General features: G+C 66.5%; 2 protein-coding genes across 14 annotated transcripts; one reads left to right on the forward strand and one right to left on the reverse strand.

Moving 5' to 3' along the window:
- Positions 1-25,914, reverse strand: FRMD1 (FERM domain containing 1). 13 transcript variants are annotated; one of them, XM_043888354.1, is made up of 15 exons: positions 25,172-25,914; positions 13,152-13,255; positions 12,856-12,971; positions 8,150-8,240; positions 7,156-7,235; positions 6,788-6,870; positions 5,803-5,989; positions 5,423-5,578; positions 5,107-5,172; positions 4,936-5,004; positions 4,160-4,334; positions 3,529-3,840; positions 2,379-2,518; positions 2,214-2,296; positions 1,818-1,958 (listed from the first exon to the last, which is right to left on the reverse strand). In XM_043888354.1, the coding sequence occupies exons 3-14, from the start codon at positions 12,922-12,924 to the stop codon at positions 2,246-2,248; spliced, it is 1,479 nt and encodes a 492-aa protein (XP_043744289.1). In that variant the 5' UTR covers positions 12,925-12,971; positions 13,152-13,255; positions 25,172-25,914; the 3' UTR covers positions 1,818-1,958; positions 2,214-2,245. The 13 variants fall into 13 exon arrangements, with proteins under 13 accessions (XP_043744283.1, XP_043744286.1, XP_043744282.1 ...); XM_043888348.1 differs by having other exon boundaries at positions 1-1,958; positions 2,214-2,518; positions 12,856-12,968; XM_043888351.1 differs by lacking the exon at positions 2,379-2,518 and having other exon boundaries at positions 1-1,958.
- LOC122684272 (opioid growth factor receptor-like) lies at positions 20,588-22,451 on the forward strand. The gene is made up of 4 exons (XM_043888276.1): positions 20,588-20,716; positions 21,358-21,623; positions 21,750-22,037; positions 22,290-22,451. The coding sequence occupies exons 1-4, from the start codon at positions 20,704-20,706 to the stop codon at positions 22,449-22,451; spliced, it is 729 nt and encodes a 242-aa protein (XP_043744211.1). The 5' UTR covers positions 20,588-20,703.
- Positions 25,915-26,262: the final 348 nt, after the last annotated feature.

Below are 26,262 nucleotides of genomic sequence, written 5' to 3' on the forward strand. Positions count from 1 at the left end.
CCGGCATCCAGCTCTTTATTTGTGCCTGGTGTGTGCACAAACAAGACTCCTTTCACAGAAAGGACCCAGAGGCCCAGTTAAGACTGGGATGCACTCTCTGCCCCCTGGGCTCAGGCTCCGTCTGTCCCTGTGTGGTCCTCACACATGGGCAGAACCGGGGGGAAGGTACCATCTCGGGCACAGTGCTCAGAACCACACAGGTCAGTGCAACCAGGCAAAGAGGGCGGGGGAGAGGCCGGAGGACCTGCAGTGGGTTAAGCCACACAGCCCGCACCCAGGGGCCTGTCACCTGCCTCAGGCTGGCATTGCCTGTGGAGTCCCACCTGTCCAGAGCAGCCCCCCAGAGCCTCTGGAAGGGAGGCAGGGGCCCATCTTGAGTCAGGAGGCAGGTGAGACGTGCACCAGAACATCAGGGAGAACAGAACGCCAGTCCGAGACCGGTCCCTGCCCCAGTCAGGCCCAGCCCAGCCCCTCTGCACCTGCCTCCAGGTGGACGGCTTTGAGAAAGGCCCGCACACGCAGGACCCTCCGGGTGGGATGGTGGGGGCCATGCCTCTACCCAGGGGCAGCCTCCCTGACTCTAGCAGGAGACAGAACACCTGTGGCCCACCTCCCTGGTGCCCCTCACCCAGCGGGCCCAACCCCGAGCGGGACGCTGGGCCTCGGCCGCCTCTCAGTCACCCGCAGGGCAGCCTCCAGCCAGGGTCAAAGTCTCTTAGAGTGCTTTCCAGAAATCCCTGTGAAACTCCACTCAGCCGTTCAGCTGCCAGTGGAGAGGTGGTGAAGCCTGGGGGGAGGTCTCGCCCTATCTCCCCCCACCTCCCGTCTGGCCTTCTGATGCAGGGAGGGGGCGGTGGCCACAAATGGCCTGGGGGTGGTGGTGACCGGTGCTGACCTGACCAGAGGCCAGGGCTGCCTGAAATCCAGACGGCCTGAGGCCAGATGGACACTGGGGCTGGAGATGGGGAGGGGCCTCCTTCGGAGCCTGACTTGTGATGCGAAAGGAGGACGCTCAGGGTTTCCTTCTGGAACATTCCTTCCGTGCCCTCAGAGGGGACCGTGGCTGAGCCTGCCCCTCCCGCTTCCTGTCGCCAGATTCACGAGCTCCCCGGGACGAGTGTCCATGCAGCCCCGCAGTTCCAGGCCTGGTGCCTCCTGTGTACACACGGCGGACAGGGTAGGGTCCGCCGGGGGTCTGGGGCGATGCAGCTGGGCTCATGCTTCCCCCAGGGGCCTGTCCAGCAGGCCCAGGACTGTGAGTGGCAGGCGCTGCGGACAGGGTGGTCTGGAGAGCCTGTGGCCAGTGCAGCGACCACGACAGTGACCCTGAGCTCCAGGCTCCCGGGAAGCTTGCTAAGACCACTTCCCTGCAGGTTGGAGTCAGCCCACAGCCCACTGAGTGCGGACCGGATCCCCAAACTTTGGCTTCTGCCTCCTGGAGGCATGGATGGAAGGCGCTCAGAGTGGCCGTGGTCCCCACGGCAGGGCAGGTGAGGCCTGCTGGGCACCTCCAGGCCTGGCCGTCAGAGCTGGCCCACACATCCGCAGGTGAAGGGGGCAGCGCCAGAGGCCACGTTCAGCATGGCCGGGGAGGTAGGGGCCTCAGGGGGGGCGGCTCAGATGGACAGAGGGACTGGGGGTGGGTGGGCAGAGCCCCGAATGGATGGAGCCACACTGCAGGGACAGAGACCCAAGCAGGTGGAGCGGGTGGCGTGGACCGAGCCCTGCGGTGGTGAAGCAGCCCCTGGGGGCGTCTACACCACAAACTCCTCCGGGAGCTGGTCCTTCCGGAGCCGGCTGGGGGACAGGGAGTTCACGGACGCCCTCAGCCCGGGGTCCAAAGCTCGGCCGAGGGCACGGGCGCGGGGTGCCGGGCGTGGGGCGGGCTCGGGGCGCGTGTGGTCCAGGCTTCGGCTATGCTGGTCCACATGTCCAGCTGCCGCCTCGGGCTCCAGGATCTGCAGGCAGAGATGACGAGGAGCTGCCCCCTGTCTCAGTCCGGCTCCATTTCCCTTCCCGCCCCCCTTAACTCACGCACGCAGCCAGGAAGACCCCCTACTCCAGGCCAAGCTCTCAGTCCCCCACCTGCCTTGTCCCCCAAAACCTCACCCACCCCCCCTGCCCACCAAGTCTCCTATGGGCCCTCTGGGGGGCCCCTGGCCTGACGGGAGACGAGGGAGAGAGCTGGCTGCCCGGCCCACGGGGGGACCTACCTGGTGTAGGGTGGCCTCAGCGCTCGGCGCCCTCAGGCTGACCAGCGTGACCTGCACCACAGCCAGCGGCTGCTGTGGGGAGGCTGCCGGGAGGAAGGGGTGTGAGCAGGGCCTGGGGACAGCCCTCTGCTCCTGGCAGAGGGGGGGCCCACCCCTGGGACCCACCTTGGAGATGAGATTGGGCACATCTGTGGCTCCACGCCCCCTACTCCTCCTGGGGCCTGGGGTCGCAGAGCGGCGGGCTGTGACCTCGGACCCCCGCCTGCAGGCCACCTGTGACCCCCCCATGCGAGGGGTGAGAGCCCCTTCAAGAAACGATGGTTTCTGTGGGCGACCTGGGCTCCTCCCCTCAGATGGTCCTCCAGGAGCCCCCCGGCCCCTGCGCCCGCCTGCCAGTTCCCACTGCCCATCCTTCCACACTGGCCGCTGAGGTTGTCCAAGTTCTGACGTCCAGGAAGATGCCATGTTACTATTACTGACATTACTGCTCACGCTGGATCGCAGACCACACGCTCGGACAACGCCTCCGGGATGGAGGCCAGTCTGTCCTTTACCGGGGGACCAGACACTCAGAAGGTAGAGTGGGCAGGACGGCTTGATCCAAACCCGCTGTGTGACCCTGGGTGACCCTGGGTAGCACTGGGTGCTCCTGAATGATGCTCAGTGACCCTACATGACCTGAGTGACTCTGGGAGGCCTTGGGTGATGCTGGGTGCCCCTATCTAACCTTCGGTCACTCTAGGTGAACCTGAGTGGCCAGGCCCTGAGGCTTACATCCATTCTCCAAGGTGCTACAGATGCCCAAGGATTAGCAGAGTCTGTGTAACCTTCCTGGGGTGACCCCTTCAGGGCCGCCCACTCCCAGACCTACTGCGGAAGCATCTCCGAGGACCAGGAGCCCATGCTAAGCTGGGTGGGCGCTTGGTCCTGGAACTCCCACAAGAGGCCGAGTACAATCAGTGGCCGCCTGTCCTGTGACTTCTGCTAACCCTGGGGGCATCAAGAGAGAAAGCTGGCGGAACGCCTTCCTGCAGTGGGGTCTTTAACGAGGGACGCTGGCAGGGCCGGGCTCCCTACGAGGGACCCGCTGCAGGGGGCTGAGGGGCCGCCACCCGCCGTGTCCGCAGGGAGCCCGGTCCTCCCTGCCCCTCCCCGTCCGCCCCCTGGTGCAGGGACTCTCATGTGACCAAGTGTCCAGGAGCCAGGGTCACGCAGGCCCTGGCCCCCAGCGGTGCCCCCAGCGGCGGCTCAGCCGGAGTCTAGCCAGGCGGCAGGCTCCGCGTCCCCTGATCCCAGGTGTCCCCCACACGCCCACCTCTGCCTCCGTCGACCGTTCCAGGGCTGTTCTGGCTGCTGCTCGGGCTGCTGGGGGGCTCCTCTGCAGGGAGCGCCGCGACCCCCTCGGGCTCATCCACGGACATCTCCTCCGGCTCCGCGGGCCCCGTGCGCTGGGGGTTGACCTCGAAGCCCAGTGAGAGGGAGCTGCAGCGGCTGTCAGCCGAGAGGCGCGAGCGGAGACTCGGGGGGCGCCCGTCTGCCCCAGCCTGGTCCCCACTGCCTGCCGGCTCCGCGTCCTGGTCGGCGTCCCGCGCGTCGCTGACATAGGATTCCCGGTAGCACTGCTTCTCTGTGCGGGGAGGGGCGGCGGCCGTGAGAACAGCGCGGGGGGTGGAGGGGCCGCACGCTGGGGGAGGCCCTGGGGTCCGGCCTGCAGCCAGGCCCTGCGAGCCGAGGCCTCCCCGGAGGCGCGGTGGGGGGAAGGAAGTGCCACCCGAGACCAGGGCCCCCGTGTCCACTGTCACTGCCCGGGCCCCAGGCGGAAGCTGTCATCCGGCCTCGGCCTCTCTGCCCCAGGGGCTACCGCGTCTCAGCCTAGGCGCACGCACACAACGCATGCCCGTACGCTCGCGCGCAGGTCCTGCCGGCCGGGCGGGGATGGCGCCCACCTTCCGCCTCCTCGAGCTGCCGCAGCTGCTGGCGCGCCTGCTGCAGGCCCAGGTGCAGCTGGTGGCTGGTGCGGAGCAGGCGCAGCAGGTGGCGGGAGCGCCAGGCGCAGCCCGTGCGGAACACGAGCCTTCGGGCTGCGGGCTGCCCGTGGGGCCAGAGCTCGAACTTCTCGCCCTGAGCGGAGAGGAGCCCCGGCTGTGACTTCACGAGGAAACCAGACGGCATCGCCAGGCCTGGGGCTGGGAGGCTCCCTCCCGGTCTCTGTCTCACCGTCTGATTTCGCCTGGCGGGGGGTGGGGGCCTGAGAGTGGCTGTAACGTGGGGCCCTCTGTGCTGGGCTGGGGGCTTCTGGACCCCTGGGCCCACGGCGTGTGGGGCGCCTGAGGCCAGAGAAGGAGCCGATGGCCAGCCCGCGCCCAGCACCCACGCTCCGCCCCCCGCAGCGTGCCAGGCCAGCCGTCAGGCCTGGAAGTAGAGTCCGAGATGCAGGGTTTCCATGCCCCCCCCGCCCCGACCCCTTTATTGTCCCCATCCAGGAGTCAGAAGCTCTCCTGGTGAGGAGAACCAGGCAGCAGGCCCCTCAGGAGGGCGAGGGCGCTTCCGGGGCGGGGAGGAGGGGGAGCTCCGCGGCCTGACCCCCCAGACACAGACCTCAGGCTGGGCCTGCGCTCGTGGTCGATGACGTTCCCAGTCAATGCCCTGCAGGAGGAGCGTCTACCAGGCTCCCCTGGGGGCAGAGGCCCACCCCCTAACCTTGACCCCCTCGGACACGCACCAGAAAGGCCAGCTTCTCAACCTGGGGCCAGGGGAAGTCGTAGAGAAGTTGTGGGGTGCGGTTCACTTCCTGCAAGACAGCAGGGTCGGCCGCGTCCACAGTCAGCCAGGGGAGGGTCAAGGCCAGCGCTGGGGGTAGGGCGGGGGCAGAAGGGGCGGCCCCTGCAGTCACCTGGAAGACCTGCACCCCTCTGAGCGTCAGGCCCAGGATGATGGTAGGTTGGTCCTCCTTCTTATCCTAAAGGGACACGGATGTCCGTGAGGTCTAGGCCCGTGGACCTCCTCACTGACCCTCACTGGTGGATCGGGGAATCTGCGGGCTGAAGGGGGTTCCCCAGGCCTCCTCCCAATTCCCCTCTGGTCTGGGCCAGGGTCGCGGTCCTGGGATGGCCGTGGGGACACTCCCCCTCCCCATCCTGGTGGGCCCAGGTGGCTCAGCCGATCCTGGCCCTGGAGGCGTGCCCCTCGCCTCCCCATCCCGGAGGGACCTTGTAGAGCCTGAAGAAGTGCACTGGCACGTCCTCCAACCGGCAGGCCTCCCGGATGAAGCGCAGCTCGGCCTCCCGGGGGCTCAGGCCGCGCTGCTCGCGGTGCAGGGCGGGCGCGTGTCTGAGGATGTAGGCACTGCCCCTCTTGGCGATGATCTGCAGGGGGAGCCGCCGCCCGGTCCAGCCTGAGCCCGCCCCCGCCCCCCCGTGGACCCCGCCCCCCATGGACTCCGCCCCGCCGTGGATGCCCCACCCTCCCCGGCCCCCAGTGGACTTCCCCCACCGTGGACTTCCCCCGGCTCCGCCCCCCACCCACTCCCCTGCCCTTCACCCCCACTCCCCCCCTCAACCCCGCCCCCGGGAGGGAGAGAAACCCTCACCCACTGCGGGAAGTAGGCCTGCGGCTGGAAGTAGCAGCCGGCGTGCGCCGCCCGGCGGTGGTTGCCCAGGTCGGCCTGCAGCCCGTAGGCGGCCAGCAGGAAGTAGGCCTCCTCGCGGTGGACGCAGTGCGAGCACAGCACGCGCTCCTTCAGGTGGCGATAGTACAGGTGCCGGGCCGTGCGGTCCCTGTGGGTGGCGGGCGGCCGGGCTCAGGGGCCGTCCCCGCGTCCCCCGGCCTCCTGGACCCCGACTGGTCACCCCCAGGCTCTCGGGGCCTGCGGCGGGGCAGGCACAGGTGGACGTGCGGCTCCTGAGATGCCAGGTGAGCAGGGCCCAGGGCCCGCCGGCCAACCCAGTTTGCAGCCGCCCACACCCCGGGGTGGGTCCCTTTCCTCTGCTCACTGCCCGCCCCGCGGGGGGCAGGGCACCCAGGGCCAAGTCCACATCTAACACCACTGGAGCGACTGGCCCCATGGCAAAGGGCCACCCTCCCTCCGCCCAACCTGCCTGTTCGCCCCCTGAGACTTTTCCAGAACCTCACACAACTGGGCAGGCTCATGGGGGCCCAGCTCACCTGCTGGGGGGTGGTTCCTGGACCCAGGCCCTGCTCACCCCCAGGCCTGGGTTCCAGGGCCCCTGTTACCCCACCCAGGCTCTGGGAGGTTCTCTCGGGAACGCAGCCCAGGGGCTCAGGAGGAGCCTGCAGGGTGCCTGCCCGGCGCCTTTCCCTCCGGCAGGGCACCAGCAGGAGGGCGGCCCCCCACTTGCACAGGAACCCTCAGGCCCTGCCCCCCCCCCCCCCCCGCCAGGGAAAAGCCCCACCCCAGGGCATAAAAATGCCTGCCCTTGAAATGCACTTGTTTGTACCCGGTCCTCACAGGCCTCTGACTGGGAGGTCGGCTGCCCCCCACCCTCCCCTCCAGCCTCAGCGGCATCCTGACAGCCCGTCACCTTCTGGGAGGCGTGAGAGCAGTGAGCTCCTACCTGATGAGCATTCCGTTTTCCACGTAGTACTGCACCCCGAGGAAGGCCACAAAGGGGGCGCCTGGCCTGCCGCCGCCCTGGGGCTGGAAGCGTGGGGCGCAGGCCGCAGTGAGGCCTTGGGGTGGGGGCTGACCGCTGGCTGGGGCGCCGGACGGAGCCACCACCCCCATCCCCGCAGACCAGTCTGAGCCCATGTGCGTCCTGCGGGCGGCTCGTGGCTTTCTGTCACTTTGTTAGAGGGGAAAGCAAGCGTCCAGAACACTCGGGGCACTCGCCTGCACCCTCAGGCCCAGCCCCATGCCACAACCCGGGGGATGGGGCCGCTTGAGGGCCAGCAGCCCGGCCTCCGGCCTGGCGCGCTGACTTACTCCGCGTGTCTCTCGCTTCCAGTCCTTGGAGAAGTATTTGCTGAGCTTCTGCTCCAGATCCATGAAGACGTGCTCATTGTCTACAAAGAGAGGCAGGGCCTGAGCACAGCGTGTTGGGGCTGTGAGAGTGTGTGTGTGCGTGCACATGAGTGCCACTGTGTGTGTGTGTGTGTGCACCAGTGTGAGCGTGTAAACACGTGTGAGTGACTGTGTGCATGAGAGTATGTGCGTGTAAGTATAATGTGTGTGAGTGTGTGCGTGGTGCATGGGTGTGAATGTGTAAGTATGTAAACATGTGAGACGGCGTGTGTGAGTGTGATATGTGTGTGCACGTGGATACTCGAGGATGTGTGTCTGAGTGTGCATGTGAGTGTGCGAGTGTGTATGTGCCTGTGCCTGTGTGTGCATGTGTGCACCAGTGTGAGAGCATGTAAACACATGTGAGTGTGAGTATGTGAGTGGTGCATGGCTGTGAATGCATTTAAACATGTGAGACAGTGTGCATGAGTGTGATCATATGTGTGTGGATACTCGAGGATGTGTGTGTCTGAGTCTGCATGAGTGTGCAACTGTGTATGTGTCTGTGCCTGTGTGTGCATGTGTGCATCAGTGTGAGAGTGTGTAAACACATGTGAGTGTGTGCATGTGAGTATGTGCATATAAGTATAATGTGAGTGTGAGTGTGTGAGTGGTGCATGGGTGTGAATGTAAGCATGTAAACATGTGAGACGGCGTGCATGAGTGTGATCATATGTGTGTGGATACTTGAGTATGTGTGTGTCCGAGTGTGTGTGTGAGTGTGCGAGTGTGCATGAGTCTGTGCCCGTGAGAGCACGTGTGTGCTCTGATGTGGTGAGGAGGAATCGCCCCATGCCCCTGGAACACGGCACGGGGGGGCACCAGGCAGAGGCCTGGGATCGTCTCCCCGAGCACCCCCCACCCCTGACCTGGGAAGGGGCCGGGGTCCCGGGGTCGCCAGACGATCCTTGCTTACTTCTGACCACGCTGAGGCCAAAGAAGTGGGCTTCTCTGATGCCAGTCCGGTCGCACACCTGCTGGAAGAGCTCGCGCCCCGTGGCCTGCACCTGTGAGGGGGCAGGAGGCGCTCAGGGCACAGCGCGGGGCAGTGCCCGCGAGGGGGGTGAGGAGGAGGGGTTCCACCGAGCAGAGCTGGCCCCAGCGGGGTCAGCGCACAGGGTCCCCGGAGGCTCCCGGGCTGACGACGAGGTGTCCCTCCCTGCAGTGGGGCTCCTGTGAAAGAGGGAGGGGTGCCGATTCCAGAGAGAGCCTGCCCCTCCAGGGACAGAGGCCGGGCGCCCCCCACGCCTCCCCACCCGAAGCCAACGTCGCCAGGCCACTCCTGGAAGTGGGGCTGGGATCTGGGCACCCCTGAAAGGAGCCGGTCGTGTGGGGGCGGGTCTGTGACTCCCCACACCCCGCTCCTGCTGCAGGCCCGTCCCGCTGGGTTCCAGGGCCAAGGCCGAGCCCCCAGCCCTGCCGCCTTCCGGCCCCTCCCAGCTCCGGGCGGCCTGTCCTGGGTGTGTGTCCACCCTGCACGGTCAGAGCCCGAGCGGCCCTTTCACCCGCATGTGCCCAGAGGAGGGCGTGCGCTCTCTCAACTGTTAGCCAGTCTGCTTTCCATTGTCCAAAAATGCTTCAGTCTGCCTAAAAAGTCCATTATACCAAACATCCCCCAGGATTAAATTTCCAGTGGTCTCACGAATGTTGGCGTTTTCCTGCTTTGTTGATTGGACAGAGCTCAAGGCCTTGATTTTGGGGCACCCGGGCGCTGTTCCCCGTGGCCAACACGTTTCCTGGGTGCCTCTGGGCCTCCGTCCTCTGCGTATCCCGGGCTGGTGGTTGGGCCGACAGATGGAAGCTCCCGTGCTGGCCGAGTCCCTGCGTGGGAGGCTGGCTGAGGAGGCTGCAGGTGGTGGGCCCGTTAACCCTGGGCGGCCGCGGGGCTGGAGCGCAGTGGCCCTGGGTGCTGAGCATGGGGCCTGGCCCGGGGCGTCCGAGGACGCTGCTGCAGGCTTCCTGGGGAGGCCATGGCTCCTGGGACTTCGGGGCGGTCTGTCACCAGGGCATCTAATCGTCTTCAGTCAGAGGGGCGTTCCGCTTCTCACTGGTCCGTTCCTGGGGGGCCGGCCTTGCCACTGTCCCTCTGACTTGTTGAGGGTCGGCCCCTCAGCCTGCCATGACAGTGACTCACCCTCTGGGTCTTCCCAGCCATCGTCTCCTGACGCTCGGTGTGAAGCCGCTGTGCAGGTAAACACGGGGTCCGCCCGTGCGCTCAGCCCGGCATGCACACGCCTGGAACTAAGCTGGCCCCAAGTTGCAAGGCCAGGCGGGGAGCCTGCAGGAGGCCGCCCTGTGGGACCCGTCACAACTGAGTTCCGTGTCTGCATCCATGGGCTCACCTTCCTTCTGGCCGCGCGTCCTCCAGGGAACCTGCCCTGGAGGGTCCCTGAAGAGCCAGGGAGCAAGATTTGGAAAGTGCAGGGAGACACGTGGCCCTGACTCGGGAATTCAGGCCCTCACGTGGGCAGGGCCCACACCCAGCACCTCCCTCCCTCCTCCCCTAAGTCCTCCTGCTGCCCCCTCCCCACGGCCGGCAGCAGCTCTCAGGACACAGTGAACCCCCTGAAGACCCACGACCAGCTCGCTGGATGGGGACAAGGGCTTGGGGCCTCGGCTCCAAACCAGAAGAGCGTCCCTGAGCAGAGAAGCCTTGAGGCACTGCGGTCCTTCCCAGCCCGCCCCAAGGGCAGGCCTCAGGGAGCCGGCTCTTCGCTAGGCCCCTCCCACGGTAAGTTCTGCTTTTTCACAAACCACAGCTATCCTTCACTGCCATCACCTCATGGCAGACAGATGGGGAAACAGTGGAAACAGTGTCAGACTTTATTTTCTTGGGCTCCAAAATCACTGCAGATGGTGACTGCAGCCATGAAATTCAAAGACGCTTGCTCCTTGGAAGAAAAGCTATGACAAACCTAGACAGTGTATTAAAAAGAAAAGACATCGTTTTAACGACTAAGGTCCATCTAGTCAAAGCTATGGTTTTTCCAGTGGTCATGTATGGATGTGAGCGTTGGACTCTAAAGAAAACTGAGTGCCGAAGAATTGATGCTTTTGAACTGTGGTGTTGGAGAAGACTCTTGAGAGCCCCTTGGACTGCAAGGAGATCCAACCAGTCAATCCTAAAGGCAGTCAGTCCTGGGTGTTCATTGGAAGGACTGATGCTGAAGCTGAAACTCCAATACTTTGGCCACCTGATGCGAAGAGCTGACTCATTTGAAAAGACCCTGATGCTGGGAAAGATTGGGGGCAGGAGGAGAAGGGGACGACAGAGGATGAGATGGTTGGATGGCATCACCGACTCAATGGATGTGAGTTTGGATGGACTCCAGGAGTTGGTGATGGACAGGGAGGCCTGGCGTGCTGCGGTTCATGGGGTCGCAAAGAGTCGGACACGACTGAGCGACAGAACACCACCAACACCAAAACACCTCCAATGAGGACACCCCCTCAGGGACCAGCCAGCTTTATAGGTGCTTCTCTACACCTCTAAACTTGACTAAGACAGGCCCGTGAGGGGAGCGGTAAGGAAAGAGAGACAGAGTCCGTCCTCCCTGGACGGGGCCTGAGCACCCGTGACAGCTGAGCACGCGAGACGCATCCCTGTGGACGGCAGCTTCCTGGGCCCCCATCCCCCCAGGCCCCCTCCACCCCGCATTCCCAGGAAGGAGATGCAGAAACAGGAGCTTCCTCCTCACAGTTGGGGACGGTCAGCAGAATCGCTCCGGTCATGGGCCAGGTGAGGGCTGCCTCCCCCTCCCCAGCACCCCAGCCCCGCGGGTCCTCTGGAGCACCCTCGTTCCCCCACGCCTCCACTCCCACCCCTGCGGGCAGGGGCAGCCACGCCTGCAGCAGCGAGATCGCACACAGGCTCCGGGACAGGGCTCAGGCTGCAGCCCCAGCTGGGCTCCCAGCTCCCCCCAGCCCTGGACCTCGAGTCTCCCCCTCTGGGGAGTCAGGCCAATGGGGGTGAGGGCCCCCAGGCTGCACGTCGAGAGGGTGAAGGGAGGGGGCAGAGCCCGCCACATCAGGGCTCCAGTCAGTGTGGAAAGGGGCCACCCTGGGCCGCACGGCGAAGAGGGGATGGGCCAGAGGAGCCTGCAGCTCAGACCCCTCGGAGATCGGCCGCCCTGAGGGCCAGAGCCCCGGGCGCAGAAGAACCTGAAGGCGCGTCACTTCCGCTCAGCACCTGGGCCAGTGGGAGACCCCGTCCCCGACCGCAGCCACCATGAGGTCCCGGCTGGAACCGCCCGCCCGTCACTGACCCCCTAGCCGCCCCCGAGTGCCGAGGGCCAGGCTGGACGCCGGAGGCCCCGCGGGCAGGCTCTGAGTCTGCCCCGCGACCCGCCCAGTGTCCCTACGCTGTTTGTCCTCAGGCCAGGCCCCACGCGCCCCGCACCCCAGCCGCTCCCGGGCCGTCCTGTCGGGGCGCTGGGGGCGGGTTCTGGTCCCTTAGCCCCTTCCAGGGAGGGCGGAGCGAGCAGGGTCCCGCCTGCGTGCCCCCGGTGCTGGCCGCCCGCAGGGGCCCCGAGGACGCCTGCGGAGGGTCCCTCGGGTGGCCGGGGCCTGGGGCAGGCGGTGGGGAGGGGAGCTTGGTCCCCAGGGCTGTGCTTCCTCATAGACGACTGGTGACCCAGAGTCGGGCGCAGGGGGACGAGCAGCGGCTTCTCGGCCTGAGACCGCGGGGCGTCTGCCGGGAGCCCGCGGGTCGCTCGCTGCCTCAGAGCCTCCGCCCGGTGCCCCCGCCCCGTGCCTGCTGAGCGGGGCCAGGCATTCATAAGGGACGGTCCACACCGCTCCTGAGAGGACGGCCTGAGCGTGTGAGCCCAGGACACCGTCCAGTGAAGCCCCGCCCCGCGCCCCGGCCCAGCACCAAGGGGCGGCCCTTCGCAGGGAGGGCGGGGCCTCCAGGGTCCAGCCGGAGCCTGTGTCCGCGGGAGGCCCGCAAGGCGCGGCGGCGCGGCTCTGTGGGGGGCGGGGACTGTGCGGCAGGCGGGGCTGGGAGGCGGCTTTGCGTGAGAGACCCTCCCTGAAGACTCCGACCGAGACCTGGGCGGGGGAGCCTGGCCACTCAGGACGGACGCCGGAAGTGGACAGCGAAGGGTCAAGGGGAGGCAGGACCTGGGGCTGCGTGACGGCATCTGCTCTGAGCATCAGGGAGGTCTGCGGTCCCGGGAGGACACCTGCTGCATAAACGCAACGTCTCCCCTTCTTGTGAGGACCACCGCGGTCTGTTCCCCGGGGAAGGACCTCACGGTCACCCACAGACAAGGCGGGAGAGGCCTGACTCACCGCTCACCCCACGGCCCCCCGCCCCCAGGCCCTGCTCCCCTCCACGCTCACCCCACGGCCCCCCGTCCCCGAGCCCTGCTCCCCTCCACGCTCACCCCACGGCCCCCCGGTCCCCGGGCCCTGCTCCCCTCCACGCTCACCCCACGCCCCCCCCACCCCCGTCCCCAGGCCCTGCTCCCCTCCACGCTCACCCCACGGCCCCCCGCCCCCAGGCCCTGCTCCCCTCCACGCTCACCTCACGGCCCCCCCGCCCCCGTCCCCGGGCCCTGCTCCCCTCCACGCTCACCCCACGGCCCCCCGTCCCCAGACCCTGCTCCCCTCCACGCTCACCCCCACGGACAGCCGCAGCCGTTCCCGTGTAGGCAGCAGCACCAGCACGTCCCGGAGCTCCTCAGTCATCCCGCCAGCCGCACACGGTTCTCGGGACCAGGGCCTTCCGTCTGCTACTGCGGGGAGGACTCGTCAGGGTGGGGAAGGGCTGGCAGCTGGCATGTCCCCAAAGGGACGGGGCCGCGTGTCACCAGAGGGATGGGGCTGTGTCCCCAGGGGGACGGGGCCACATGTCCCCACTCATGGGGCCGTCTTCTGCCGTCCGGCCGCAGGCAGGGTGCCGCACCCAGACTCACCCAGCTGCCGGCTTCCGGGGATGGGTGCCCTGTGAGCTCCTGGCTGGGAAAAATGCTGGCACTGGGGCCAGGACAAGGTCCAGGCTCCTAAGTAGCTGCGATGCCTGGAATGCAAATAAACACGCAGGCTGGCTCCACCCTGCTCCCGCTGACCCCTCTCCCCAGCGGACCACCTCCTCCTCCAGATCGGGGACTGAACGTGGCCCCAAGGCCCCGCGTGGACCGCAGACCCAGGGCCCCACGGGGAAGCCAGAGGGGCTGGAGGGGCGTCCCGAGAGACAGGCGCCCCAGGTCCCCATGGCTCCCCACCTCCTCTCACACCTGGAGGGAGGTGAGCCCAGAGGTAGCGAGGCCAGTCCCCAGACAAGGTCTCCCCGAAGGCTGCCCTGGCCCATCAGGCCGGGGTCCCTGCCCCCTGCTGGCCAGGGGCCCCTGGAGAGTGGAGCTCCTGACCTCCCAGCTGCTGAGAGAGCACGGGGAACGGGACAGCCGCAGGTTATTTCCGTCCCCGCCTTCGGCCCGCACCCTGGGCGTCTGTCCCCAGGTGAGCTGGGGGGCCCTGAGCTGCCGCATCTGAGAGGGACTGGGGGAGGCTTCCAGGCCACAGACACGAGGTCCCTGGAGGGCAGCTGGCTGGCCCCGGGAAACTCGGTTCCCGCTGTCCTTACGTCGGGCCCCACCAGGGTTGGAAGGCGTGGGCCATGGGCGGGGACATGCAAAGCCCTTCTGGGCTCTGTCTGCCCCTCGCTGCCCGCCCTGTGCCCGCCCGCTGTGGGGGTCACAGGGACTCTGAACAGCCTGCCGCCCTTTGTCTCCAGGGTTAGGGCAGCCCTGCTCTCCTCCGAGATGTGCGTGTCCCTTTAACCTGCGACTTGAGGATTTTTCCAACGGCTGAAGAGCCGGAAAGCGGATACTAACCCCTGACCCCGCACCTGCGCCTGGCTGCCCGACTCACTGCCCGCGATGCCCTGTGAGCCACAGACCATCCTGCCATGAGGAAGGACGGATGCGGGTGCGGCCCCTTTCCATGAGTGTCCGAGCAGCGGCAGCCAGGCACGCACACACACAGGAACCCCTGGGGTGCAGGCAGGGGTGCAGAAGTGGGGCTTCTCCCAGGGAAGGCGCCAGGAACGGACGTCAGCCTCCACCGGGCAGCTAATGAGCACAGCCCAGGGGCTCTGCCCCGGGTTCTGGATCCTGGTCTTTGTCCTCTACCTTGGGTCCTGCCAAGAGTGTTTCAGAAATAAAGCTTCCAAAACACAGGCCCAAAAAGTACAGGTTTCACACAACGACGCAGGAAAACCATTCAGCAGTAAGTAGGAGCAAACTACTGGTTTGTGGACAAATGTCAAAAAATCACGCCAAGCGGAGAACACGATTTACACGAGTCCATGACACGTGCTAGAGGCCACACCCGAGGCAGAAAGCAGGTCCGCACAGCCCGGCTGGAGGCGGCCGCAGGTGGGCGACGTGCCGCGGTCAGGCGGTGGGGGCACGGTTGTGCATTTACCAACTCACTCTATTGTTCATTTGAATGTATTTTTAACATGTAAATTGTAGCTCAACAATGCCATTAAAATACTCTATACAATAGTAGAAAACCACAAAAAGTCATTCCATAGAAGGCACAGAATACAATGCAATTGTCTGCCAGGAAAGCCGCTTCTAGCAGGCGTGTGTGCCTGTGTGTGCCCTGCGCGTGCAAGTGTGACAGAGTGAGCATGTGCGTGCCCTGATGTAAGTGTGCCTGAAGTGTGCGTGTGCATGCCCTGTGTGCGCAAGTTTGACAGTGAGCGTGTGCATGCCCTGACGTGACTCTGCCTGACAGTGTGCGTGTGTGCCCTGCGTGTGCAAGTGTGACAGTGAGTGTGTGCATGCCCTGTGTGCGTGAGTGTGACAGAGTGTGTGTGTGCGTGCCCTGATGTATGCCTGACAGTGAGCGTGGGCATGCCCTGACGTGACTCTGCCTGACAGTGTGCGTGTGTGCCCTGCGTGTGCAAGTGTGACAGTGTGTGCATGCCCTGTGTGCGTGAGTGTGACAGAGTGTGTGTGTGTGCGTGCCCTGATGTATGCCTGACAGTGAGCGTGTGCATGCCCTGACGTGACTCTGCCTGACAGTGTGCGTGTGTGCCCTGCGTGTGCAAGTGTGACAGAGTGAGCGTGTGCATGCCCTGTGTCACTCGCCTGGCCCACCCCGTGTCCAGTGAGGACCCCGGTCCAGCCCCTGCCGCCCTTCTCACGGCGCTTCTTACAGCACTGCTTTTACTTCTTAAGGTGCTTCTTTTATTCCCACTCTTTCTGGAGGGGCAGTTGGCCAGAGGCAGCGCGGCTTGCTGGCTTCATCCATGGGGAGCCTGATGCAGAGAGGTCCCTGCTCCAGCGCCTCTGAGACCACACTGAAGACTCCGCTGAACTCAGGGACGGGTGCTTGCTCTCATGGCATGTCCAGGGCGGCTCCGAATTCCGAGAGGCAGACTCAGCCTGGGGGCAAGCACAGGGGTCTCACTGCTGCTGGGTGGGAGCCATGCAGAGTGCTGGGGCCTCCCCGAGGCGCCCCCGCCAGAAACTGAGGACTCCCGGCAGCCCTGGCCAGGTGACGAGGCGCCAGGGATCGCTGCCCCTCACACCCGACGCCCTGCCACCCCAGTAACCTGTCCGGCCCCCACAGCTCCTGCCCAGCCCCGCCAGCCAGTCCAGGAGCAGCTGCGAGTGAAGGGACCTGGTCCTGGTTGGACCCACTCCTGGGCCCTCCCCGGCCGGGCTGGGTGACAGAGCTCCTGGGTCGAGGGCCCATTAGGGGGGCACTTGCCTTTTCCAGTCCACACAGCTCTTAGGAACGGGGGCCCGGAAAGGAGGGCAGAGAAAATGGGGACACGGGGTCGGCGGGGGGCAGAGGTGACCTGAGAGGCAGCGCCCGGGTCACAGCCTCTCCCTCCTGGCTGAGGGACTGACCCCTGACGGGCGGGGCCCCTGAGGTCAGGGCGAGGTCACCCCCAAACAGGGCCTGGGTCCACATCCGGGACGGAGCCTCTGGGCGTGATCACTGCCCCTTGCTGCCCCCTCCCCAGGGCCCCCCGCCCAGCCCTCCTTCTCCCCCACCCCTTCCCCACTCAGCCTGGCTGTGCTGCTTCCGGAAGGCGGTCCTGGGGCCTGGACGGTCCTGGCCCGCCCCACGTCCCGGCCACTGTCCCTTGAGCAGCCCTTGCACACCCACCTGCACTTCCTGTCTCACTCCCGGCTTGGCGTGAGTGCGGCAGGCATGGACCAGGGGGGCTGATGTGGGAAACAGGGTGGCAACCCAAAGCCCGACCCCCTGAGGCTGAGAAAGAGGCCTTGGGGGCCAGGACAGCGGGGGGGGGGTTCCCCGAGGCTCTCAATTACTTCCCCCCACATCAGCCTGACCCCTGAGGCTGAGAAAGGGGGAGCTGGGGGCGCTGTGGGCCAGGACAGCAGGGGGTCTCCGAGGCTCTCAGGTCCTCCCCACCCCGTGTCGGCTCTCCTGGGGTCACGTCACGAGGGGCAGGAACACTGTCTTTGTCCCCCCATCTTGTGGGGTCTCCCCTCTGGAAAGGGCCTGTCGCCCTCTGCGGCACGGGTTTAAATGGTGCAGCAGAGCACAGATGTGGGACCCGTGAGCTGGGACTTGGGGAGGGGGGGTCACAGCACAGGGGGTCAGCAGAAGGCAGGATCTGGAGTCTGCTAGGACCACCCCTGAAGGATGGCAGGGCTGGGGGCCCTGGGGAGAGCGGGCTGAGCCACACTGACCGGCCCCTCACTTCACGACAGGTGGGGGGCAGGGACACCCTTGTCCCCACAGTGGGGATGAGGTCGGGCAGACGGCAGGGTCCGGGGCTTGTCCCAAGTGTGAGGCTGTCACTTGGGGTGCGGGGGGCCAACTGGGGTGTGCTCAGGCCTGTAACTGCTCCAGCCACCCCCCCACCCCCAAGTCACCCTCACCAGTCCGGTGAGGACGGCGGAGGACCCCTGGGATTGCCCCACGTCAACCCCCAGCCCTCCTCGGGGCAATGCAGGCCGGGAGGAGGAAGGTGCCCAAGAGGACCCGAGTCAGCGGTTATCACCGGCAGTGGCTGCGCCTACCCGTGGCTCCAGCTGCCCTTCAGCCTGGAGAGCAGATTCTTAGAATTCCCTCCGGGAGCCTCCTCTCTGCTGACCTGGCCAGGATTGTGATTTAGAGCCACGATGACCCCACCCTCCCCGCCCAGAGAAAGAAGCCAGCTGTGTATGGATGGCAATTTGCTCAACCTTGCCCAAACTTCGTGGAGCCGGCGGGGGGCGGGGGGGAGGGGCAGGGGCTTTGGGGGCGGGTCAGCCCGGCCCACGATCTGCGGGCGTCTGGCACACGCTCCGCTGCGCGAGCACCTGCCTTCTCCTGCGTTTAGCGAGGCTTAGCAGTAGTGTTAACTTGCTCAGTCGTGTCCGACTCTTTGGGACCCCACAGACTGTAGCTCACCGGACTCCTCTGTCCATGGGATTCTCCAGGCAAGAATACTGGAGTGGGTTGCCATGCCCTTCTCCAGGAGATCGTCCCGACTGTCTGCCGGCTGGACGCCTCTCTCTGGCTGGAGGCGCCGCCCAGCTCTCCAGAGTAAGCCCCTGCCCCCAATGGGGCCCCCTGCCCTTGGTAGAGTGCCCTGGGTTTTGTCAAAAGGCTGCCAGGTGCCAGGGCCTCACGCTGGGGCCTTGTCTGGTTTCAGAGGCTGCGCTGGGCGTGGAGCTGGTGCCTGGGCCCTGGTTCAAACCCAGACTGGCCGCTGGCAGTGAGAGAGTGGGGAGGGATCCCTGGGTCCCTGAGGCCCCGCAGGTCCTGGGCTAAGTGACCCGGTGGGTGTGGGGCAGAGGGGGGAGGGGCGTGCGGTTTACTTTGTGCTGGATGAACGGAAAGCAGATTTTTGCTGCTTCTGAACGGTCTGCGCGCTGGAGGGCACTTCTCAACAGTGCCGGGAAGGCGCGGTCCCTGCTCTCGGGTCCCCTGAGGCCTTCAGGAGTCCCACACGGACTGCGCAGAGCCAAGGCAGAGCCGGCCACTGTGGGCCTGCTCATCTGAAAGCAGGACTCTGCCCTGAAACCGGTGTGAGGGTCTCAGCGAAGAAGGAAAATTGCGGGACACGCAGTGCCCTCCGGGGAGGAGAGACGAGCCGCCCCCATGCCTGGCGGGCCCTTTCCTTAATCCGCTCGGGAGGAGTCTGCAGAGCCCGTAAAGCCATCCAGATCACTGGGAAACAGGACGAGCACCTCCGCCTGGACGCCCGCCCCTCCTCCCCCTCCGCCCCCTCCGCCCCCTCTGCCTGGGTGCCCCGCCCCTCCTGCCCTGCGCCCAGGACAGCAGCCTCGGGGGTCGCCTGGGGTCTTTCTCCCACCCAAAGCCTGGAGGGCAGCAAATGCTCACTGCGTCACCTTCAGGCCACGCCGCCACCTCCACCTCCCGGTCCACACCCCTCTCCTCCAATGTGGATTTGGGGGGCTCCCAGATCCTCCTCTCTCAGCTCCCCCCACCCAGGACCCTCGACACCTCAGCCCTGAGTTCTTGCTGGAACGGGGCGGATCACACACTCTAGCCAAGAATGGCTCCCACCTCCCGCCGAGGAGAAGCAGGGTCCTTGGCCTTCGAGCCCCTCCGAGGGCCAGCCCGGTCTGTTCTCTGCCCCTGCACCTTTGCGTGTGTGCCCCCCAGGACTCAAGGTCATGGCCGGCTGGTCATCCCCCGTGTCGCCTTCTCTCGACTGAAGAGAAGCCCTGTCAAAGGTGCTGGACCAACGCACTCAGCGTTACACTCGACCACGCCCGGAGCAGATGTCACAGTAGACCCCGACCAGCATCCTTCTGAGTTTACCGTTTGCTGACTTGTACGGGGTGGCTCGGGCTTCCTGGACCGACCCACGGTTTCCACTGGCTCGAGGTCACAGCAGTACACGAGAGACATGAACCATGCGGACTTAGAGCTGCTTCGCAGGCCCTCCAGCGGGCTCGCGGGTCTCTCTGGAGCAGGCACAACAGAGGCCACGAGGTGTCTGGGGCCCTGCTGACCACGTGCGCTGGGAGCAGAGACCACGGGGTCATCTGGACCCAGCCTCCTGAGGAGCCTCTTGGAACGGCTGCTGCTGCCCGGATGGCCGAAGTTCCAGCGCTTTCTGCTTCTTCACCGGGGAAGCCAAGTTCTGGTGCGGGTGGACCCCACAGACGGGCCCCTCTGGGGGGTAGGTGGCGTTAAACGAGGCTGCTGTCTGCTGGGTTGTGTGCAGTGACCCCAGGGCCCCTCGTTCAGCGTGGGACACTCCACACACCAGGTCGCCCCCCACTTGCTGGTAGGGGCCTCTGGCGAGCTAGGTGACTCCTCCCGACTGGCTGGTGGGCCCAGCGTACATGCCTAGATCCCACGGGGCAGGCCTGATGCTGTGTGGAGCCCGAGGCGGGGACGGGGCGGGGGCAGCATCCCTGGGGGAGGGGGAGTGGCCATTGCCTTCAAGGTTCCCAGGCTTCCTGGAGGAACTCCTGCCAGAGCTTCCAAAGCCCAAATAGACCCTGTAAAGCATCCTTCCTGCCTGCCTTCCGCCCTCAGTGATGGTGGCGCCGGGCAGGGGGGCGCCCCGATGTGCTGGGGTGTGTGCTGCCCATGAGCGCTCTGTCTACACGGTGGACACCGGGGCTTCTATCCTGACACTCTCGTTCCGGAGCGAATCTGAGGGTCAGCCCAGGACACAGAGGCCCCCAGGCAGGACAGGGTTCAGGGCCCAAGCTCCACGGAGCAGGAATCTCACCCCCACAGCGGGGCACCTCCCAGGGAAGCAGGGGCTTCCCACACGGGGCACCGCAAAGGTCTCTGTGCGTGCACGCATGCTGTATCTTCAGTCGTGTCCAGCTCTGTGTGACCCTGTGGACTGTAGCCCGCCAGGCTCCTCTGTCCATGGGATTCTCCAGGCAGGAATCCTGGAGGGGGTTGCCGTGCCCTCTTCCAAAGGGTCCTCATTACCATTTATTTTGCATCCACCAGAGGACCTGAAAGGTTACTGGGAGGGGCCCCCTCCCTCGAGTCCCAGCCTGGCCCTGCCTGGCGACCCCCAGGGCTGTGCTGGCCTGTCAGTCATGGCCCTTGGAAGAACACTCTTTATTCCATGATCCGGGTCATGCACACGTCAGGGAGTGCAAGGCCTCCAGCGGGCCTCCCGTGATGGAGGGCGTGACTGCCGGCTGACCACCGGCTGGACCCAGACCGTCCATGCCCCTGTCCTCGGAACGCGGCTTCTGCCCACCGTCCACGCACCAGGGACCATGTTAGGGAGGTGGCCTTGCAGCAGCTCCGCGGGGCAGAGACGGCCAGGACGTGACCTCGACGGAGCCCTTTACTGCCTCTGTGTGAACGTGAGACCTGGGCGGTGGGCCAGTTCCGCCTGGTGCTGCCCACGGCGAGCACGGTATCTGAGGTCCTCGCTTATCAACTGTGCCTGCCGTCCGGGCCTCTCCGAGCCCTCCGTGTACGAGCAGGTCCAACTCTCACCCAGCAAACTCCTGAGACTGCGAACCAACCAAGCAAAGCATGGTCAGTGGTGGTGAGCGCAGCTCCCCCATCGCTGTTCCCTATCTGTGGGCGTGCGCTGGGGGCAGCGGGAACCTCATCAGGGCCCAGTCATGAATGTTAGCTGGCTGCCCGGGGACCCTGGGGCCCAGCACCCTGCAGGGGCCGACAGGGCTGTGCCCAGCTCAGGACCACACATGGCCCCCTGGCCGCTGGGCCCTGTGTGTCCTCCTGGCTGGCCCACCCACCCGGTGCGGGGTGTTGCTGTGATGGGATTCTCAGATGTCACGATCAGTTGGCCTTAGGTAAAGCCGATGACCCTCCACGGCGCGGGCAGCTACCCTCTAGGAGGTGAAGGCCAGGAAAGACCAGGCCCCTGGAGGGAGAGGACGCCCCTCCCCAGACGGCCTCCGAGGAGGGAGTGCCTGCCCTCCTCCCTTCTTCCTTCTGGGGCCCAGGGCCCCCTGGTCCAGGGGAAGGGGCCGGGGGGGGGGGTGCTGCCCTGCTTCCTCCTGGGCCCAGAGCCCCTCTGGTTAAGGTAGCAGGTGTGGGGGGCTCCCCTCCTTCATCCTGGGCCCAGAGCCCCCTGGTTCAGGGAGCAGACCCCTCCCTCCTCCCCGGGCCTCTAACCCTGACTGTGTCTCTCTCACCTCACCCTCCCTCTCTCCAGCCCAGCTCCTCCTCACCCAGAATTCTACCGGAACCTCACCTCGGGGCCCCCACCTCTGCGCCTTCTCCAGCACCGTCCCCTCAGCCTGGGACATGCTACCTCCGGCCCCAGCCCTTCCCACGGTCCTTCCCACCGTCCAATGGCCTCTACCAGCCAGTCACCCTGGCCCCGACCCTGTGCCCCGCAGACATTGCAGCTCGATCGTGTCCCAGACTCTGTCTCCCGTGTCCGGGGCCGGTCTCCTGGCCAGCGCCCCACGCTCCCTGCGCAGGTGCGTGCCCCACTGCTGCACGGGCCCTGGGGGTGCACACGCGTGAGGCCCAAGGGGCCAAGTTACTCTCTGGGGGGCGGAAAACAAGCTGCAACGTCACCAGCTACCCGTGGCTTTCTTCATCAGAGTGTCGTCCGCTCACCCCATTCCTGGCGCAAGGCGTGCACCCCGCGAGACCCCCTTAAAGAAAGGACCGACTGTCAACATCCACTGTGCCGTTCACCTGCCCTGGCCCCTTACCCCGGCCGCTGGGTCCGGAGGGCGGTGCCTCCAGGACATCTCGGGCGGAGGCCTGAGGAGGAGGAGGAAACAGCCGGGGGCGGGGTCCCCGAGGCTTGGGGGCGCGGCACCGCGCAGGCGCCTTGGGGGCGAGTCCTTGCAGACGCTCGGCCTCCCTCGCGTGTGTGCATGGCGGTCAGTTACTGTCTCAGTCCTGCTCTCCGTGTCCCGACAGCTGGACCTGGGGGCCCAGTGCCCACGGGCACCCTGCATACCTCTGCTCCTTCCCCCTCCTTACATTATCGAGTGAAATAACCCGAAGAACAGCCCCCTTGGTGATGCCAGCGCCCACGAGGCAAGTCCAGAGGGGGCGCCGGCCGCGGCCACCGCGTGTCCCTCTAAGGGCCCCTGGGAGGGCAGTTGGGGGCCTGGGGTGCTCCATGGCAGGGCAGTGAGCGGGACCACCCGGCCGTTTCCGGGCCGTGTGGCGACCCCAGGGCTGCGGTCCCTGCAGTGCTGGACCAGGCGCTGGGCGCCCGGCTCTCCCCTCCCCGTCGGCCACCCGTCTGTGTTGTGACGGTCACGCTCGCCCTCCCGCTTGCTCACTGACAGCCTCACGGAACAACCCCGCCTCCGCCAGCCCCCCCCCAGGGCCTCCCAGCAGGAGACCAGGAGGGCGTGGAGCGCGGGGCAGCAGCGCCCTGGCGGGGGTTGCAGGACAGGGGAGGGGCCGAGCCTAAGGGTGCAGACCTAGGGATGGGGGCCCAGCCCAGGGGAGAGGGACGGGGGGAGGGGGCGGAGCCCAGGGGGACGGACGGGGAAGGGGCGGGATCCAGGGGAGGGGGAGGAGCCCAGGGAGGAGGGACGGGGAGGGGGCGGAGCCCAAGGGAGGGGGCGGAGCCCAGAGGGAGGGAGGTGGAGGGGCGGAGCCCAAGGGAGGGGGCGGGGCCCAGGCGGAGGGACGTGGAGGGGGCGGAGCCAAAGGGCGCGGGCGGGGCCCAGAGGGAGGGACGTGGAGGAGGCGGAGCCCAGGGGGAGGGACGGGGAGGGGGCGGAGCCCAAGGGGGAGGGACTGGGGCGGACCCGAGCCCTGAGCCCGGAGGGCAGGGAGACGCGAGGCTCCCAGAGTCAGAGACGTCCCGCCTGCCGCCCGCCCTCTGGCCCAGGTTGGTGCCGGCTCTAAGGACGGGAGGAGGGGAGGATTAGGGGACCTTGCCCCTCTCCTGAGTGACACGAGCCCTGGAACGTCCCTAGGTCCCGCCTGTGAGAGCAGAGACCCGACCACCCCCTCATAATCCAGCCACGTTGCACACCCGGCAGAGGTCCTGTCAAGTACAAAGTGCCTGGTCGGCGTGCCAAGGACACACCACACTTTGAGGAAGCCAGTGACTCTGGGGAGGCCAGTTCTTGTACTTTTCCAAACCAACCACTTTCCTGAAAAAACTGAAGCCTGAAACAGACGGGCCAGGAGCTCAGGAGCAGGTCTGCCGGCCCAAGCCCAGGGTCAGCCCTCTGCCAGGGGGGCAGCCCCAGCCACGCCCACGAAGACGCACAAGCGGCCCCTGGGGGTCGGTGGCCGAGGCCTGGGGGACACAGGCCCGCCCCCTGTCCGCACAGCTGGTGCTCAGCCCACCCTTGTTGAGAGCAGAACGGCGCAGAAAGGTCTGGCTGACTTAAAAGCTCCTGGGCAGTTACTGCTTAGAGAAGAAAGGTCCTGCTGGGAGGAGGGCAGGGTGTCATCAGCAGTCCCTGTGGGGCAGACTGGTCCTGGCTACCCTGGGGCTGGGGTCAGGTGACGGGCGACCAGGCCCTGCCATCAGAAGCAGCCGGCAGGCTGCCACCTGCCTTGTTCTGCTGCGAAGCACACTGGGGTCCCAGGGGCCCGTCTTCCGGGTCTTGGGGGCTGAGGGTCTCCTGAAGGTCAGGCTCACCTCTCTCATCCCCTGAAGGGAATGGTGCTGGACCGGCATTCAGGAGGATGAGCAAGGAGGACAGCAGCTCCTGGAAGAGCCGCACAAGGGTCCTCCAGCGCACAACACCCGCTGCCCCCAGCCCCGCCGCCACCAGGCCCAGCCCAGGGCCATGGACAGGGGCATCAGAACGCCAACGCCAGGCCCCCGCTCTGCCTAACCACACCCGGGTCAGCGGGCAGCCGGGGCCTCTGCGTCCTGTGTCACCAGGATCCTCTGTGTGGGAAAACACTTGGAGGTCCAGGAGGAAGGATCCGGATGGGGCCACGGTAAGCAGGGGCGACTGGGGGAGCCTCCTCTTGTCAACAAGCAGCTGGCCCCCACAGCCACCCCCCGGGTGAGACCATCCGCCTGCCTGGGTGGGGCCTTCCTGCGGGCACCCTCCCTCTGCCTACTTCTGGGGGGACAGGCCTGGCACGTCCCTCCCCCCCCCACCTGCCCCTCCCCCGCCGGGATTGGGTGGAGGGGTGCGGGGTACACTTTGTTTCCAGGCACATTTTAATGGAGGCAGGGTGACCAAGGTCCCACAGAAACGGGGGTGCAGGGCCGTGTCAGGGCCCAGCTCCCTGCTGACAGTGTCCTAGAAAACCCCTTCTGTTTTCAAGGAGACCTGGCAGGAAGCAGGGACACTGGCCCGCGGACCCCAGACCACCTCTTGTACCCCCGCGCTCGCCTCAGCCCCCACCACACAGAGCCTGCCAGCCCTCCACCGCCTCCCGGGGCCTGAAGGAGAGAGGCTCCGGCTGGCCCTCTGCTTGGCGACTTGCTGCCAGAGTCCTTCTGTAGCCTTGCTCACTGCCAGCCCCCAGCACCCACGCACAAACCTCCAGAACCACCCAACCTCCGATCTGCAGGTACCCCACACCCTGCGCTTCCCTCTAGATGCTTCTGGGGGCAACAAGAGACAGGAACTCGGCCTAGAACCTGGGTGCCGGTCCTGCAGGACGGCCCTTTCAGAGGCTCGGAAAACCTGCATTTCAGGCCACCCCTGGATGGAGGGTGGGGGCCGGGGTACAGGGGGCCCAGCAGAGGCCGTGCTGAGAGGAGACGGGAGGGAGTGGAGGGCGGGGGCCGGGGCTCTTCCCGAAGGAAGGACGGGCAGGCAGCGCACGGAGTGCTGTGCGCGGAGCTGGCCCGACCTGGTCCGTACAGCAGAGCCAGACCAACCCGGTCCCCACAGCAGGCCCGGCCCGACCCGGTCTCCACAGCGAGCCGGCCCGACTAGCCTCTACAGCAGGCCCAGGGGCGGTCCCGAGGCTTCGGCTCTGGACCCAGCTAGTCGCGGCGGAGGCGACAGCCATCGGCCAGGTCCAGGCCGGGACGCAGGAAGCGGCGCCTCTGGCGCCCTGACACGCTCACCTGCGGGGATGGGAGTCCGGGTCCAGGCAGGGCTCACGGGTCCGGGTCGGGGTCCGGGTGGGGGTCGGGGTCCGGATCCGGGTCAGGGTTCGGGTCTGGGTCCGGGTCGGGGTCCGGGTGGGGGTCAGGGTCCGGGTCCGGGTCAGGGTCCGGGTCAGTGTCCGGGTCGGGGTCCGGGTCCGGGTCTGGATCTGGGTCCGGGTCGGGGGGCTGAGGGTCGGGGCGGGAGTCCAGGTCCGGGTCCTGGCGCCAGCGTGAACTTGGCTGCCGCTGGGCTGCGGTCCGGGTGGAACCCGCGGAGGCGGCGGTTGGGGGCGACCCCGGGGGAGGGGCCGGCGCCCCCCGCCCCGCCCGCCTCCTCCTCCGCCGGCCCCGCCCTCGCCGGCCCACTCCGCCCACCTTCCTGAGCTTGCCCAGTCCCGGCCTCGCACCGTCGCGGTTGCTGCCCTTTGCCAGGGTTGCAGCTGCGCGGGGTGGCCAGGTCCTCGGTGCCCCTCTCCGGGGGTCTCACGGGCCCAGGCCCACCGGGGGACCCAGTGGAACGGTCCCGCCTGCCCTCGGCTGGTACTGGAGGCGCGGCGGAGAGCACGGAGCCGCGCGGAGGAGGTGCGGGGAGCCTGGCTCCCTCGGGGGACGCGCGAGGCCTGGTGCCGCCCGCCCGGCGATGCGCGCGGCTCCGTGCTCCGGGCACCGCGCTGGGGCCCGCAAGAAGGAGGCGGGGGTCGTGATCCGAAGAGAAGCAGCTGAGGGCTCTGCGAGTGCGCACCCGGAGCCCCAACGTCACCCGGTCCCAGCCTCGCCTCTCTAAACAGCTTCTAGAGTCGACTTCTATTATTTCAGTTACTTACTCTCATGAGTCCCCCAGTTAGAGCGTAAGCTCCACCAGGGGAGGTAGTTCTGTTTGCTGTTGAAACCGGGACACCGGGAGGAGTGGCTGGCACCTCATGGTTGTTTGTTCAGCTTCAGGGCCACATGCAAGCCACCCACTGGGGTGAAGGCTTCGGCTTCCGGGGACTCTGCCAGTGCTCGGTTCAGACCTGGGTTATGTATGCCACAGATTCATTTGCTGCTGCTGCTGCTAAGTCACTTCA

The sequence above is a fragment of the Cervus elaphus genome, chromosome 26 (genome assembly GCF_910594005.1).
Source record: "Cervus elaphus chromosome 26, mCerEla1.1, whole genome shotgun sequence".
Classification (NCBI taxonomy): domain Eukaryota; kingdom Metazoa; phylum Chordata; class Mammalia; order Artiodactyla; family Cervidae; genus Cervus; species Cervus elaphus.

Bases quoted from the DNA above. Each gene is read 5' to 3' on its own strand.
- LOC122684272 (XM_043888276.1), top strand. The intron at 21,624-21,749 runs GTGCGTGCCCCA...TTTCTTCATCAG, and splicing joins GCCCCACGCTCCCTGCGCAG to AGTGTCGTCCGCTCACCCCA. The intron at 22,038-22,289 runs GTCAGTTACTGT...GCTCCATGGCAG, and splicing joins CCTCGCGTGTGTGCATGGCG to GGCAGTGAGCGGGACCACCC.
- FRMD1 (XM_043888348.1), bottom strand. From the start codon at position 12,924: ATGACTGAGGAGCTCCGGGACGTGCTGGTGCTGCTGCCTACACGGGAA. The intron at 8,241-12,855 runs GTGAGCGTGGAG...GCCCCCTCACAG, and splicing joins GGCTGCGGCTGTCCGTGGGG to GTGCAGGCCACGGGGCGCGA. The intron at 5,990-6,787 runs GTAGGAGCTCAC...CGCCACCCACAG, and splicing joins GAAAACGGAATGCTCATCAG to GGACCGCACGGCCCGGCACC.